The following is an 18,127-nucleotide window of genomic DNA, read 5'->3' as shown; positions in this document are numbered from 1 at the left end:
ACAGACAGAGACAGACAGACAACACACCAGGGTCCAGACAGACACACACACACACCAGGGTCCAGACAGACAGAGACAGACAGACAGACAACACACCAGGGTCCAGACAGAGACAGACAGACAGACAGACAACACACCAGGGTCCACACACACACACACCAGGGTCCAGACAGACAGAGACAGACAACACACCAGGGTCCAGACAGACACACACACACACCAGGGTCCAGACAGACAGAGACAGACAACACACACCAGGGTCCAGACAGACAGAGACAGACAGACAGACAACACACCAGGGTCCAGACAGACACACACACACACACACCAGGGTCCAGACAGACAGAGACAGACAGACAGACAACACACCAGGGTCCAGACAGACAGACAACACACACCAGGGTCCAGACAGACAGCACACCAGGGTCCAGACAGACACACACACCAGGGTCCAGACAGACAGAGACAGACAGACAGACAACACACCAGGGTCCAGACAGACAACACACCAGGGTCCAGACAGACAGACAACACACACCAGGGTCCAGACAGACAGACAACACACCAGGGTCCAGACAGACACACACACACACCAGGGTCCAGACAGACAGAGACAGACAGACAGACAACACACCAGGGTCCAGACACACACACACACACCAGGGTCCAGACAGACAGAGACAGACAACACACACCAGGGTCCAGACAGACAGAGACAGACAACACACCAGGGTCCAGACAGACACACCAGGGTCCAGACAGACAGACAGACAGACAACACACCAGGGTCCAGACACACAGACACACACACCAGGGTCCAGACACACACACACACACACACACCAGGGTCCAGACAGACAGACACACCAGGGTCCAGACACACACACACACACACACACACACCAGGGTCCAGACAGACAGACACACCAGGGTCCAGACAGACACACACCAGGGTCCAGACACACACACACACACACACACCAGGGTCCAGACACACACACCAGGGTCCAGACACACACACACACACACCAGGGTCCAGACACACACACCAGGGTCCAGACACACACACCAGGGTCCAGACACACACACCAGGGTCCAGACAGACACACCAGGGTCCAGACAGACAGACACACCAGGGTCCAGACAGACAGACAGACACACCAGGGTCCAGACAGACAGACACACCAGGGTCCAGACAGACAGACAGACAGACACACCAGGGTCCAGACAGACAGACAGACACACACACCAGGGTCTGTTTCTTGATCAGAGGAGCGTCTCCATCGAACACGAAGACAGGTCTGATGCGGAAAAAGAGCAATTTACAGAGACGATGGAACAGGGTGAGGAGGTGGGCGTTCTGGACACTGTTACCCTCCCTGTCTCTCACACCCTTCACTGCCTGGTTCAACCAGATACTGATGTCTGGGAGAGGGACAGGTCAAGGATCTCTACAGACACACAGGCAGACAACTAGCTAACTTTACAGAATGTTTACATACCCTACATTACTCATCTCATACGTATATACTGAACAGCTATACCATCTACTGCATCTTGCCATCTTGATGTAATAGGGCCACCATTGTTCCTGTTCCCAAGAAAGCTAAGGTAACTGAGCTAAACGACTACCGCCCCGTAGCACTCACTTCCGTCATCATGAAGTGCTTTGAGAGACTTGTCAAGGACCATATCACCTCCACCCTACCTGACACCCTAGACCCACTCCAATTTGCTTACCGCCCAAATAGGTCCACAGACGATGCAATCTCAACCACACTGCACACTGCCCTAACCCATCTAGACAAGATGAATACCTATGTGAGAATGCTGTTCATCGACTACAGCTCGGCATTCAACACCATAGTACCCTCCAAGCTCGTCGTCAAGCTCGAGACCCTGGGTCTCGACCCCGCCCTGTGCAACTGGGTACTGGACTTCCTGACGGGCCGCCCCCAGGTGGTGAGGGTAGGCAACAACATCTCCTCCCCGCTGATCCTCAACACTGGGGCCCCACAAGGGTGCGTTCTGAGCCCTATCCTGTACTCCCTGTTCACCCACGACTGCGTGGCCACGCACGCCTCCAACTCAATCATCAAGTTTGCGGACGACACAACAGTGATAGACTTGATTACCAACAACGACGAGACGGCCTACAGGGAGGAGGTGAGGGCCCTCGGAGTGTGGTGTCAGGAAAATAACCTCACACTCAACGTCAACAAAACTAAGGAGATGATTGTGGACTTCAGGAAACAGCAGAGGGAACATCCCCCTATCCACATCGATGGAACAGTAGTGGAGAGGGTAGCAAGTTTTAAGTTCCTCGGCATACACATCACAGACAAACTGAATTGGTCCACCCACACAGACAGCATCGTGAAGAAGGCGCAGCAGCGCCTCTTCAACCTCAGGAGGCTGAAGAAATTTGGCTTGTCACCAAAAGCACTCACAAACTTCTACAGATGCACAATCGAGAGCATCCTGGCGGGCTGTATCACCGCCTGGTACGGCAACTGCTCCGCCCTCAACCGTAAGGCTCTCCAGAGGGTAGTGAGGTCTGCACAACGCATCACCGGGGGCAAACTACCTGCCCTCCAGGACACCTACACCACCCGATGTTACAGGAAGGCCATAAAGATCATCAAGGACATCAACCACCCGAGCCACTGCCTGTTCACCCCGCTATCATCCAGAAGGCGAGGTCAGTACAGGTGCATCAAAGCTGGGACCGAGAGACTGAAAAACAGCTTCTATCTCAAGGCCATCAGACTGTTAAACAGCCACCACTAACATTGAGTGGCTGCTGCCAACACACTGTCATTGACACTGACTCAACTCCAGCCACTTTAATAATGGGAATTGATGGGAAATGATGTAAATATATCACTAGCCACTTTAAACAATGCTACCTTATATAATGTTACTTACCCTACATTATTCATCTCATATGCATACGTATATACTATACTCTATATCATCTACTGCATCCTTATGTAATACATGTATCACTAGCCACTTTAACTATGCCACTTTGTTTACATACTCATCTCATATGTATATACTGTACTCGATACCATCTACTGTATCTTGCCTCTGCTGCTCTGTACCATCACTCATTCATATATCCTTATGTACATATTCTTTATCCCTTTACACTTGTGTCTATAAGGTAGTAGTTTTGGAATTGTTAGGTTAGATTACTCGTTGGTTATTACTGCATTGTCGTAACTAGAAACACAAGCATTTCACTACACTCACATTAACACCTGCTAACCATGTGTATGTGACCAATTTTTTAAAATTATTTTTATTTCACCTTTATTTAACCAGGTAGGCTAGTTGAGAACAAGTTCTCATTTACAACTGCGACCTGGCCAAGATAAAGCATAGCAGTGTGAACAGACAACACAGAGTTACACATGGAGTAATTTGGTTTCCTGCACAATACACTAGACACTAACTCTATGTAAGATGCAGACACATGTTATGACTGGGATGTGCAGTAGTTATGGGTGGGAGATTGAGTGGAAGAAGTAGGGAAGCCTACTTAAAAAAAAAGTCAAGAACAAGGAGAGAAAAAGAAAGAGTTTAAGAGAGCGATAGGTGGGGGACTTCCTTGTGGTGTCCGGAAGGATACCGACAGCCAGGATCTTGCCCTCGAGCGTCTCGGGGTTGATGGGCTTCCCGGTGGTCTCAAGCAGCTTCCACAGCCCGTGTACCCCCATTGCTCTCCGAGTGACAGCCTAGACAACATCAAGACCAAAATAAGACTATAGCAAATCGCCCATATCGTAGTAGCTATTGTAAAAAAGCTCGATTCAAATACACACACGTGGATATCAAACTCACCTGTACTAGAGGACAATAGTTTAACCAGAATTTATTATCTTCGGTACATTTAAAAAAAAGTTGTCTTCTGTGGGTGTAACAATATTTTATTTCCTACGGTGGAACACAGTAGTGCGGATAATAGTTCCGGTTATTATTATTATTCCGCGGTTTGGTAATTTTGTAACGCTCTCGTCTCAACTTCCGTTTACTGATCGTGAATCAGATTTGGGATATCTGTTTTACTGTCCCCACTATGGATGAGAAATCGTCCAAGCTGATTCAGAGTCTGTTTCCTGTCGGACACCCCTCCACGTCCGCCAAGCCAACAGTGTCCGGTCGGTGAGAACACAAACAAGATGGCGACCAAGATTTAACAGAGGAAATATTTTTAATCGGGTAAACAACAGTATGTGCCGTTTTGATATCTCTCTACGTTACACTCATTTTACACTGCTGATGTTAGTTATCAATGTTTATACGTTTATGTCCAGGGCCTTTGTTTCCTACTCGGTTTGCTTTGTTGTCAGTTACTGTTAGTTGAGGAAAGCTGAACTCCGTTCTCTTATATCCTTATCTAACCGGCTGCGTGTTGATCATGTGTTGACACTGCTGTTAAAGCTCATCCACAGATATCAGGTGAGTTATTTTATCCTTGGAGCTCAGCCAGAGACTGAACTAGCCAAGTAAACAACTAGTTGGAAAGGGCTAGCCAAGTAAACAACTAGTTGGAAAGGGCTAGCCAAGTAAACAACTAGTTGGAAAGGGCTAGCCAAGTAAACAACTAGTTGGAAAGGGCTAGCCAAGTAAACAACGAGTTGGAAAGGGCTAGCCAAGTAAACAACTAGTTGGAAAGGGCTAGCCAAGTAAACAACGAGTTGGAAAGGGCTAGCCAAGTAAACAACTAGTTGGAAAGGGCTAGCCAAGTAAACAACTAGTTGGAAAGGGCTAGCCAAGTAAACAACGAGTTGGAAAGGGCTAGCCAAGTAAACAACGAGTTGGAAAGGGCTAGCCAAGTAAACAACTAGTTGGAAAGGGCTAGCCAAGTAAACAACTAGTTGGAAAGGGCTAGCCAAGTAAACAACTAGTTGGAAAGGGCTAGCCAAGTAAACAACGAGTTGGAAAGGGCTAGCCAAGTAAACAACTAGTTGGAAAGGGCTAGCCAAGTAAACAACGAGTTGGAAAGGGCTAGCCAAGTAAACAACGAGTTGGAAAGGGCTAGCCAAGTAAACAACTAGTTGGAAAGGGCTAGCCAAGTAAACAACGAGTTGGAAAGGGCTAGCTAAGTAAACAACTAGTTGGAAAGGGCTAGCCAAGTAAACAACGAGTTGGAAAGGGCTAGCCAAGTAAACAACGAGTTGGAAAGGGCTAGCCAAGTAAACAACGAGTTGGAAAGGGCTAGCCAAGTAAACAACTAGTTGGAAAGGGCTAGCCAAGTAAACAACTAGTTGGAAAGGGCTAGCCAAGTAAACAACTAGTTGGAAAGGGCTAGCCAAGTAAACAACGAGTTGGAAAGGGCTAGCCAAGTAAACAACGAGTTGGAAAGGGCTAGCCAAGTAAACAACGAGTTGGAAAGGGCTAGCCAAGTAAACAACGAGTTGGAAAGGGCTAGCCAAGTAAACAACTAGTTGGAAAGGGCTAGCCAAGTAAACAACGAGTTGGAAAGGGCTAACCAAGTAAACAACGAGTTGGAAAGGGCTAGCCAAGTAAACAACGAGTTGGAAAGGGCTAGCCAAGTAAACAACTAGTTGGAAAGGGCTAGCCAAGTAAACAACTAGTTGGAAAGGGCTAGCCAAGTAAACAACGAGTTGGAAAGGGCTAACCAAGTAAACAACGAGTTGGAAAGGGCTAGCCAAGTAAACAACGAGTTGGAAAGGGCTAGCCAAGTAAACAACGAGTTGGAAAGGGCTAGCCAAGTAAACAACTAGTTGGAAAGGGCTAGCCAAGTAAACAACTAGTTGGAAAGGGCTAGCCAAGTAAACAACGAGTTGGAAAGGGCTAGCCAAGTAAACAACTAGTTGGAAAGGGCCAGCCAAGTAAACAACTAGTTGGAAAGGGCTAGCCAAGTAAACAACTAGTTGGAAAGGGCTAGCCAAGTAAACAACTAGTTGGAAAGGGCTAGCCAAGTAAACAACTAGTTGGAAAGGGCATCTGTTTTGACTCTTAATTTTACCAATTCAAAACATATTAAAAAAGAAATAATTGAAGGCAGAAAAAAAGTCCATTAGCTAGTTACAGGAGCTGTGCGCGATTCTCTCGCTACTTTCTTATTTTATTTATTTATTTATTTAACATGTCTAACAGGGTGGTAAAACTCCGAATCAACATTTGTCTGTCTGTCTTCGGGAGAGAGAGTTCTAAACTGCCATCCTGGAAGTCATCCACCGCCCTGTCCCTCTGTCATTCGACTGGACTGTTGTGAAGACTTCCTCTACCATCATGTCTACCGCCGCAGTAGCAGACAGAGGTAAGCCGTTATCACCCCCTATCATTCCACAGACTGTTGTTTACATCCTCCCCCTGCATCCTCTCAGCCAATCACACACAGCTATGTTGAGATCTGATAACTCCTCCAGCCAATACATTGAGAGAGAGAGAGATAACATTCCAGAATGTTTGCCATGTTCCAGGTTCCGTCCGTCCAGTCAGGGGCCCCGGCGACGGCATGGAGACAGACAAGCCCCCAGTCGCTAAGGAGATCGGTGTCGTGGATACGCCTCTGTCTTCGGTGCCACTACTTAAGGTAGCTTGTCCCAAACAAAGCCCCAAGAAGACGCACCCTGCCCCCGCCAGCCTCCAGCACAGCCCCCACTCCACCCCCCAGCAGAGTCCCAGAGCCAGCCCCAGAGCCACCCCGTCTGCCCCCCAGTCCCCTGGGGTGCTCCACCTGGGGAAGGTTCCCCGGGAGGCCTGCATGGTGGTGGAGGCGGTGAGGATCGTTGTTCCCCGTGCTGCCATCAGCCGGAGTGGGGGTCATGTGGGTCCGGCTGAGGAGAAAGGAGAGGCCTGGGCTGGGCAGCAGATGGAGGAGCGGCCCCCCTCTCCCTCCCCTCCTCTGGAGGACCTGAGAGGAGTCATGGAGAAGCTGCAGAACTCAGAGAGAAGACTGCTGCAGGACAAGGAGGGGCTCCTCAACCAGCTCCACGTGCAGACTGAGGTGGGTAAATGAGTTAACATAAAGGCCCAGTGCCATCAAAAACATCAAATTACTGTGGTTCATATATATTTCCACACTGAGTTTGGAGAACTACTGTGAAAATTATGATAAGGATCTTTTAGTGTAAGAGCTGTTGGAAAAGACTTCCTGAAATGTCAGCCTGTTTTGGTGGGATGGAGGTTTGGCCTGCCTGGTGACAGACTAATAATTTAATAGACCAATAAGAAAGAGTTCCAAACCTCTCTGCCAATAACAGCTAGTTTTCAGCTTTCCCTTCACCACTCAGGCCACTCCCAGACAGTCCAAACTAAATTCTTGCTTGAGAAATTACTCTTAGCTAAGAAGCTATTTCTGTTTCTTTTTATAAAACTATTTTTAATTGAAGACGATCACGGTCAGGACCTTAATTGTTCTCCAGAAATAATTTGATATTGAGAGATTTTTTTTAAAATCAGCTGCATTTGGGCCTTTAACATGAAACACATTATTTTGAATTGTTCAGTGACTGTAGGAGTTAATCTGGATCCTGAGTTTTGTTCAGTGACTGTAGGAGTTAATCTGGATCCTGAGTTTTGTTCAGTGACTGTAGGAGTTAATCTGGATCCTGAGTTTTGTTCAGTGACTGTAGGAGTTAATCTGGAGAGTTTTGTTCAGTGACTGTAGGAGTTAATCTGGATCCTGAGTTTTGTTCAGTGACTGTAGGAGTTAATCTGGATCCTGAGTTTTGTTCAGTGACTGTAGGAGTTAATCTGGATCCTGAGTTTTGTTCAGTGACTGTAGGAGTTAATCTGGATCCTGAGTTTTGTTCAGTGACTGTAGGAGTTAATCTGGATCCTGAGTTTTGTTCAGTGACTGTAGGAGTTAATCTGGATCCTGAGTTTTGTTCAGTGACTGTAGGAGTTAATCTGGATCCTGAGTTTTGTTCAGTGACTGTAGGAGTTAATCTGGATCCTGAGTTTTGTTCAGTGACTGTGACTGTCCTGAGTTTTGAGTTAATCTGGATCCTGAGTTTTGTTCAGTGACTGTAGGAGTTAATCTGGATCCTGAGTTTTGTTCAGTGACTGTAGGAGTTAATCTGGATCCTGAGTTTTGTTCAGTGACTGTAGGAGTTAATCTGGATCCTGAGTTTTGTTCAGTGACTGTAGGAGTTAATCTGGATCCTGAGTTTTGTTCAGTGACTGTAGGAGTTAATCTGGATCCTGAGTTTTGTTCAGTGACTGTAGGAGTTAATCTGGATCCTGAGTTTTGTTCAGTGACTGTGAGTTAATCTGTTTTGTTCAGTGACTGTTTAATCTGGATCCTGAGTTTTGTTCAGTGACTGTAGGAGTTAATCTGGATCCTGAGTTTTGTTCAGTGACTGTAGGAGTTAATCTGGATCCTGAGTTTTGTTCAGTGACTGTGACTGTAGGAGTTAATCTGGATCCTGAGTTTTGTTCAGTGACTGTAGGAGTTAATCTGGATCCTGAGTTTTGTTCAGTGACTGGAGTTAATCTGGATCCTGAGTTTTGTTCAGTGACTGTAGGAGTTAATCTGGATCCTGAGTTTTGTTCAGTGACTGTAGGAGTTAATCTGGATCCTGAGTTTTGTTCAGTGACTGTAGGAGTTAATCTGGATCCTGAGTTTTGTTCAGTGACTGTAGGAGTTAATCTGGATCCTGAGTTTTGTTCAGTGACTGTAGGAGTTAATCTGGATCCTGAGTTTTGTTCAGTGACTGTAGGAGTTAATCTGGATCCTGAGTTTTGTTCAGTGACTGTAGGAGTTAATCTGGATCCTGAGTTTTGTTCAGTGACTGTAGGAGTTAATCTGGATCCTGAGTTTTGTTCAGTGACTGTAGGAGTTAATCTGGATCCTGAGTTTTGTTCAGTGACTGTAGGAGTTAATCTGGATCCTGAATGACTGGAGTTAATCTGGATCCTGAGTTTTGTTCAGTGACTGTAGGAGTTAATCTGGATCCTGAGTTTTGTTCAGTGACTGTAGGAGTTAATCTGGATCCTGAGTTTTGTTCAGTGACTGTAGGAGTTAATCTGGATCCTGAGTTTTGTTCAGTGACTGTAGGAGTTAATCTGGATCCTGATTTTGTTCTGTAGGATAATCTGGATCCTGAGTTTTGTTCAGTGACTGTAGGAGTTAATCTGGATCCCTGAGTTTTGTTCAGTGACTGTGGAGTTAATCTGGATCCTGAGTTTTGTTCAGTGACTGTAGGAGTTAATCGATAAGGATAGTAATCTTGAGTTTTGTTTTCAGAATGACTGTTTAATCTGGATCCTGAGTTTTGTTCAGTGACTGTAGGAGTTAATCTGGAGTTTTGTTCTCTGGTCCAGTTTTGTTCAGTTTAAAATCTGGATCCTGAGTTTTGTTCAGTGACTAGGAGTTAATCTGGATCCTGAGTTTTGTTCAGGTGAACAGAGTTTTGTTCAGTGACTGAGGAGTTAATGCTGGTAGCCTCTGAGTTTTGTTCAGTGACTGTAGGAGTGACCTGAGTTTTGTTCAGTGACTGTAGGAGTTAATCATTTTTGTTCAGTGACTGTAGGAGTTAATCGGACCCTGAGTTTTGTTCAGTGACTGTAGGAGTTAATCTGGACAGAGAGAAGAATCCAGCTGATTTAGTTCAGTGACTGTAGGCTGGACCCTGAGTTTTGTTCAGTGACTGTAGGAGTTAATCAGCCCTGAGTTTTGCCTCTGGATCCTGAGTTTTGTTCAGTGACTGTAGGAGTTAATCAGCTGGAACTGTTTTGTCAGTGACTGTAGGAGTTAATCTGGACCTGAGTTTTGTTCAGTGACTCTGGAGGTTTTGTTCAGTGACTGTAGGAGTTCTGGATCCTGAGTTTTGTTCAGTGACTGTAGGAGTTAATCTGGAGTTTTGTGTGACTGTGTGTGTGTGAGTTAATCTGGATCCTGAGTTTTGTTCAGTGACTGTGGAGTTAATCTGGATCCTGAGTTTTGTTCAGTGACTGTAGTGTGTAATCTGGATCCTGAGTTTTGTTCAGTGACTGTTGGAGTTAATCTGGACCTGTTTTGTTCAGTGACTGTAGGAGTTAATCTGGATCCTGAGTTTTGTTCAGTGACTGTAGGAGTTAATCTGGATCCTGGACTGTAGGAGTTAATCTGACTGAGTTTTGTTCAGTGACTGTAGGAGTTAATCTGGATCCTGAGTTTTGTTCAGTGACTGTGGAGTTAATCTGGACTGAGTTTTGTTCAGTGACTGTAGGAGTTAATCTGGATCCTGAGTTTTGTTCAGTGACTGTAGGAGTTAATCTGGATCCTGAGTTTTTGTTCAGTGACAGGGTTAATCTGGATCTCCAGCACCAGACCAGAATCTGGAGAGTTTTGTTCTCAGAGTTAATCTGGATCCTGATCACAGACCTGGACCCTGAGTTTTGTTCAGTGACTGTAGGAGTTAATCTGGATCCTGAGTTTTGTTCAGTCTGTAGGAGACATGAGTTTTGTTCATGCTAACCCACAGTGACTACAACACACAGACATGATGCTAACCCTGAGTTTTGTTCAGTGACTGTAGGAGTTAATCTGGACAGTTTTGTTCAGTGACTGTGATGCTAACCCTGGACCTGAGGTTCACAACACACAGTGACATGATGCTAACTGGATCCTGAGTTTTGTTCAGGACTACAACAGTGACTGTACTGGAGACAGTGACTGCTGGAACCCACAGGGAGTACAACACACAGACATGATGACTGTAAGTTAATCTGGATCCTGAGTTTTGTTCAGTGACTGTAGGAGTACAACACACAGACATGAGTTAACCCCTGAGTTTTGTTCAGTGACTGTGGAGTTAATCACACAGACATGATTTTGTTCAGTAACCCACAGGTAGGAAATCTGGATCACAGACATGATGTTAACCCAGGTACATCACTGAGTTTTGTTCAGACATGACCCTGACAGTTTTGTTCAGTGACTGTAGACATGATTTTGTTCTGAACCCACAGGTAGGAAATCTGGACACAGACATGAGTTTTGTTCAGTGAACCCACAGTGACTGTAGGAGTTAATCTGGAACACACAGACATGATGCTGAGTTTTGTTCAGTGACAACACACAGACATGATGCTAACCCACAGGTACAACACACAGACATGATGCTAATCTGGACAGTTTTGTTCAGTGACTGTAGGAGAATCATGAGTTTTGATGCTAAATCTGGACCACAGTGACTGTACAACACACAGACATGATTTTGTTCAGTGAACCCACAGTTAATCTGGACACAGTTTTGTTCAGTGATGCTAAATCCCCTGAGTTTTGTTCAGTGACTGTAGGAACCCACAGTGACTAACCCACAACAGTTAATCTGGATGATTTTGTTCTAACCCTGACAGTGACTGTAACTGGACAGTTTTGTTCAGTGACATGAATCTGCTAACCCACAGAGTTTTGACATGATGACTAACCCTGAGTTTTGTTCAGTGACTGTAGGAGTTAATCTGGATCCTGAGTTTTGTTCAGTGACTGTATGATGCTAACCCTGAGTTTTGTTCAGTGACAGGTTAATCAACACACAGACATGATGTTAACCCTGAGTTTTGTTCAGTGACAACCTGAGTTTTGTTCACAGACATGATGTTTTGTTCAGTGACTGTAACCCACAGGTACAAATCTGGACCAGACAGTGACTGTATGGTACAACACTAACCCTGAGTTTTGTTCAACACACAGACATGATGCTAACCCACAGTGTACAACACACAGACATGAGTTAATCTAACCCAGTGACTGTAGGAGTTAATCAACACACAGACATGATTTTGTTCAGTGACTGTACAGGATCCTGAACACACAGAGTTTTGTTCAGTGACTGTAGGAGTTAATCTGGACCCTGAGTTTTGTTCAGTGAACTGTAGGAGTTAATCACACCTGAGACATGACTGCTAATCTGGATCCTGACAGTGACTGTAGGAGTTAATCACACAGACATGATGCTAACCCACAGGTACAACACACAGACATGATGCTAACCCACAGTGACTGTACAAATCACACCTGAGTTTTGTTCATGACTGTAAGTTCATCTGGATCAGTTTTGTTCAGTGACTGTAGGAGTTAATCAGACATGACTGCTTAATCTGGACAGTTTTGTTCAGTGACAGACATCTGAGTTTTGTTCAGTGACTGTACAGACATGATGCTAACCCATCCACAGACTGTAGGAGTTAATCTGGATCCTGAGTTTTGTTCAGTGACAGACAGACATGATGCTAACTGTAGGAGTACATCACAGACATGAGTTAATCTGGACCCTGAGTTTTGTTCAGGTACAACACACAGACATGATGCTAACCCACAGTTTTGTTCAGTGACTGTAGGAGTTAATCTGGATCCTGACAGTGACATAGGAGTTAATCTGGACAGTTTTGTTCAGTGACAGGAGTTAATCATGATTTTGTTCAGTGACAGGAGTTACAACACAGACATGATGCTAACCCACAGGTACAACACACAGACATGATGCTAACCCACAGGTTTTGTTCAACACACAGACATGATGCTTTGTTCACCTGTACAGGTTAATCAACACAGACATGATGCTAACCCACAGGTACAACACACAGACATGATGCTAACCCACAGGTACAACACACAGACATGTTATCTAACCCACAACACACAGACATGATGCTAACCCACAGGACACACAGGACATGATGCTAACCCAGTGACACAACACACAGACATGATGCTAACTGGTACAACACACAGACATGATTTGTAACCCACAGGTACAACAGACATGATGCTAACCCACAGGTACAACACACACAGACATGATGCTAACCCACAGGTTTTGTTCAGTGACACAGTTAGACATGATTTTGTTCAGTGACCCACAGGAGTACAATCACACAGACATGATGTAACCCACAGGTTCAACACACAGACATGATGCTAACCCACAGGTTACAACACAGACATGATGCTAACCCACAGGTACAACACACAGACATGATGCTAACCCACAGGTAAACACACAGACATGATGCTAACCCACTGAGTTTTGTTCAACACAGGAGTTAATCATGATGTAGTGACTGTAGGAGTTAATCAACACACAGACATGATGCTAACCCACCCTGGTTTTGTTCAACACACAGACATGATGCTAACCCACAGGTACAACACAGACATGATGCTAACCCACAGGTACAACACACAGACATGATGCTAACCCAACACACAGGTACAACACACAGACATGATGCTAACCCACAGGTACAACACACAGACATGATGCTAACCCATACAACACACAGACATGATGCTAACCCAGGTACAACACACAGACATGATGCTAACCCAACACACAGACATGATGTTAACAACAACACAGACATGATGCTAACCCACAGGTACAACACAACACACAGACATGATGCTAACCCACAGGTTTTCTCCAGCACCAGACAGAGAGGACTTCATACAACACACAGACATGATGCTAACCCACAGGTACAACACACAGACATGATGCTAACCCACAGGTACAACACACAGACATGATGCTAACCCACAACACACAGACATGATGCTAACCCACAGGTACAACACACAGACATGATGCTAACCCAGGTACAACACACAGACATGATGCTAACCCACAGGTACAACACACAGACATGATGCTAACCCACAGGTACAACACACAACACACAGACATGATGCTAACCCACAGGTACAACACACAGACATGATGCTAACCCACAGGTACAACACACAGACATGATGCTAACCCACAGGTACAACACACAGACATGATGCTAACCCACACACCAGACATGATGTAACAACACACAGACATGATGCTAACCCACAGGTGCTACAAACACACAGACATGATGCTAACCCACAGGTACAACACACAGACATGATGCTAACCCACAGGTACAACACACAGACATGATGCTAACCCACAGGTACACACACAGACATGATGCTAACCCACAGGTACAACACACAGACATGATGCTAACCCACAGGTACAACACACACAGACATGATGCTAACCCACAACAACACAGACATGATGCTAACCCACACACACAGGATACAACACACAGACATGATGCTAACCCACAGGTACAACACACAGACATGATGCTAACCCACAGGTACAACACACAGACATGATGCTAACCCACAGGTACAACACACAGGATACAAGGTACACACAGACATGATGCTAACCCACAGACATGATGCAACCCACAGGTACAACACAGAGACATGATGCTAACCCACAACACACAGACATGATGCTAACCCACAGGTACAACACACAGACATGATGCTAACCCACAGGTACAACACACAGACATGATGCTAACCCACAGGTACAACACACACAACACATGATGCTAACCCACAGGTACAACACACAGACATGATGCTAACCCACAGGTACAACACACAGACATGATGCTAACCCACAGGTACAACACACAGACATGATGCTAACCCACAGGGGTACAACACACAGACATGATGCTAACCCACAGGTACAAGGACACACAGACATGATGCTAACCCACAGGTGACACAGACATGATGCTAACCCACAGGTACAACACACAGACATGATGCTAACCCACAGGTACAACACAGACATGATGCTAACCCACAGGTACAACACACAGACATGATGCTAACCCACAACACACAGACATGATGCTAACCCACAGGTACAACACACAGACATGATGCTAACCCACAGGTACAACACACAGACATGATGCTAACCCACAGGTACAACACACAGACATGATGTAACAACAGGTACAACACAGACATGATGCTAACCCACAGGTACAACACACAGACATGATGCTAACCCACAGGTACAACACACAGACATGATGCTAACCCACAACAACACAGACATGATGCTAACCCAGGTACAACACACAGACATGATGCTAACCCACAGGTACAACACACAGACATGATGCTAACCCACAGGTACAGCACACAGACATGATGCTAACCCACAGGTACAACACACAGACATGATGCTAACCCACAGGTACAACACACAGACATGATGCTAACCCACAGGTACAACACACAGACATGATGCTAACCCACAGGTACAACACACAGACATGATGCTAACCCACAGGGACTACAACACACAGACATGATGCTAACCCACAGGTACAACACACAGACATGATGCTAACCCACAGGTACAACACACACATGATGCATGATGCTGCTAACCCACAGGTACAACACACAGACATGATGCTAACCCACAGGTACACACACAGACATGATGCTAACCCACAACACACAGACATGATGCTAACCCACAGGTACAACACACAGACATGATGCTAACCCACAGGTACAACACACAGACATGATGCTAACCCACAACACACAGACATGATGCTAACCCACAGACATGATGTACAACCCACAGACATACATGATGCTAACCCACAGGTACAGACATGATGCTAACCCACAGGTACAACACACAGACATGATGCTAACCCACAGGTACAACACACAGACATGATGCTAACCCACAGGTACAACACAGACATGATGCTAACCCACAGGTACAACACACAGACATGATGCTAACCCACAGGTACAACACACAGACATGATGCTAACCCACAACACAGACATGATGCTAACCCAGGTACAACACACAGACATGATGCTAACCCACAGGTACAACACACAGACATGATGCTAACCCACAGGTACAACACACAGACATGATGCTAACCCACAGGTACAACACACAGACATGATGCTAACCCACAGGTACAACACAGACATGATGCTAACCCACAGGTACAACACACAGACATGATGCTAACCCACAGGTACAACACACAGACATGATGCTAACCCACAGGTACAACACACAGACATGATGCTAACCCACAGGTACAACACACAGACATGATGCTAACCCACAGGTACAACACACAGACATGATGCTAACCCACAGGTACAACACACAGACATGATGCTAACCCACAGGTACAACACACAGACATGATGCTAACCCACAGGTACAACACACAGACATGATGCTAACCCACAGGTACAGTAGACATGATGCTAACACACAGACATGATGCTAACCCAGGTACAACACACAGACATGATGCTAACCCACAGGTACAACACACAGACATGATGCTAACCCACAGGTACAACACACAGACATGATGCTAACCCACAGGTACAACACACAGACATGATGCTAACCCACAGGTACAACACACAGACATGATGCTAACCCACAGGTACAACACACAGACATGATGCTAACCCACAACACACAGACATGATGCTAACCCACAGGTACAACACACAGACATGATGCTAACCCACAGGTACAACACACAGACATGATGCTAACCCACAGGTACAACACACAGACATGATGCTAACCCACAGGTACAACACACAGACATGATGCTAACCCACAGGTACACAGACATGATGCTAACCCACAACACACAGACATGATGCTAACCCACAGGTACAACACACAGACATGATGCTAACCCACAACACACAGACATGATGCTAACCCACAGGTACAACACACAGACATGATGCTAACCCACAGGTACAACACACAGACATGATGCTAACCCACAGGTACAACACACAGACATGATGCTAACCCACAACACACAGACATGATGCTAACCCACAGGTACAACACACAGACATGATGCTAACCCACAGGTACAACACACAGACATGATGCTAACCCACAGGTACAACACAGAGACATGATGCTAACCCACAGGTACAACACACAGACATGATGCTAACCCACAGGTACAACACACAGACATGATGCTAACCCACAGGTACAACACACAGACATGATGCTAACCCACAGGTACAACACACAGACATGATGCTAACCCACAGGTACAACACACAGACATGATGCTAACCCACAGGTACAACACACAGACATGATGCTAACCCACAGGTACAACACACAGACATGATGCTAACCCACAGGTACAACACACAGACATGATGCTAACCCACAACACACAGACATGATGCTAACCCACAGACATGATGCTAACCCAACAACACACAGACATGATGCTAACCCACAGGTACAACACACAGACATGATGCTAACCCACAGGTACAACACACAGACATGATGCTACACAACACACAGATGCTAACCCACAGGTAACACACAGACATGATGCTAACCCACAGGTACAACACACAGACATGATGCTAACCCACAGGTACAACACATGATGCTAACCCACAGACATGATGCTAACCCACAGACATGATGCTAACCCACAGGTACAACACACAGACATGATGCTAACCCACAGGTACAACACACAGACATGATGCTAACCCACAGGTACAACACACAGACATGATGCTAACCCACAGGTACACACAGACATGATGCTAACCCACAGGTACAACACACAGACATGATGCTAACCCACAGGATACAAGGTACACACAGACATGATGCTAACCCACAGGTACAACACACAGACATGATGCTAACCCACAGGTACAACACACAGACATGATGCTAACCCACAGGTACAACACACAGACATGATGCTAACCCACAGGTACAACACACAGACATGATGCTAACCCACAGGTACACACAGACATGATGCTAACCCACAGGTACAACACACAGACATGATGCTAACCCACAGGTACAACACACAGACATGATGCTAACCCACAGGTACAACACACAGACATGATGCTAACCCACAGGTACACACACAGACATGATGCTAACCCACAGGTACAACACACAGACATGATGCTAACCCACAGGTACAACACACAGACATGATGCTAACCCACAGGTACAACACACAGACATGATGCTAACCCACAGGTACAACACACAGACATGATGCTAACCCACAGGTACAACACACAGACATGATGCTAACCCACAGGTACAACACACAGACATGATGCTAACCCACAGGTACAACACACAGACATGATGCTAACCCACAGGTACAACACAACATGATGCTAACCCACAGGTACAACACACAGACATGATGCTAACCCACAACACACAGACATGATGCTAACCCAACACACACAGACATGATGCTA

At 45.7% G+C, this 18,127-nt stretch overlaps 2 protein-coding genes across 2 annotated transcripts in view; one reads left to right on the top strand and one right to left on the bottom strand.

Annotated features, from left to right (window-relative positions):
- Positions 1-3,955, bottom strand: part of ercc5 (excision repair cross-complementation group 5) — a 31,355-nt gene extending 27,400 nt beyond the window's left edge. Inside the window, 3 exon segments of the mRNA XM_065015934.1 lie at positions 1,250-1,425; positions 3,638-3,743; positions 3,850-3,955. Of these exon segments, the coding sequence (XP_064872006.1) occupies positions 1,250-1,425; positions 3,638-3,725 (264 nt within the window). The 5' untranslated portion in view covers positions 3,726-3,743; positions 3,850-3,955.
- Positions 3,956-3,996: 41 nt separating this feature from the next.
- Positions 3,997-18,127, top strand: part of blzf1 (basic leucine zipper nuclear factor 1) — a 28,026-nt gene continuing 13,895 nt past the window's right edge. The window contains exons 1-3 of the mRNA XM_065015933.1: positions 3,997-4,237; positions 6,133-6,295; positions 6,459-6,985. Of these exons, the coding sequence (XP_064872005.1) occupies positions 6,268-6,295; positions 6,459-6,985 (555 nt within the window). The 5' untranslated portion in view covers positions 3,997-4,237; positions 6,133-6,267. The remainder of the gene's footprint in view (positions 4,238-6,132; positions 6,296-6,458; positions 6,986-18,127) is intronic.

The sequence above is a fragment of the Oncorhynchus nerka genome, unplaced genomic scaffold (assembly GCF_034236695.1).
Source record: "Oncorhynchus nerka isolate Pitt River unplaced genomic scaffold, Oner_Uvic_2.0 unplaced_scaffold_1207, whole genome shotgun sequence".
Lineage (NCBI taxonomy): Eukaryota > Metazoa > Chordata > Actinopteri > Salmoniformes > Salmonidae > Oncorhynchus > Oncorhynchus nerka.
The sequence above is the reverse complement of the archived record's forward strand: the minus strand, read 5'-3'. Positions and strand labels throughout refer to the sequence as shown.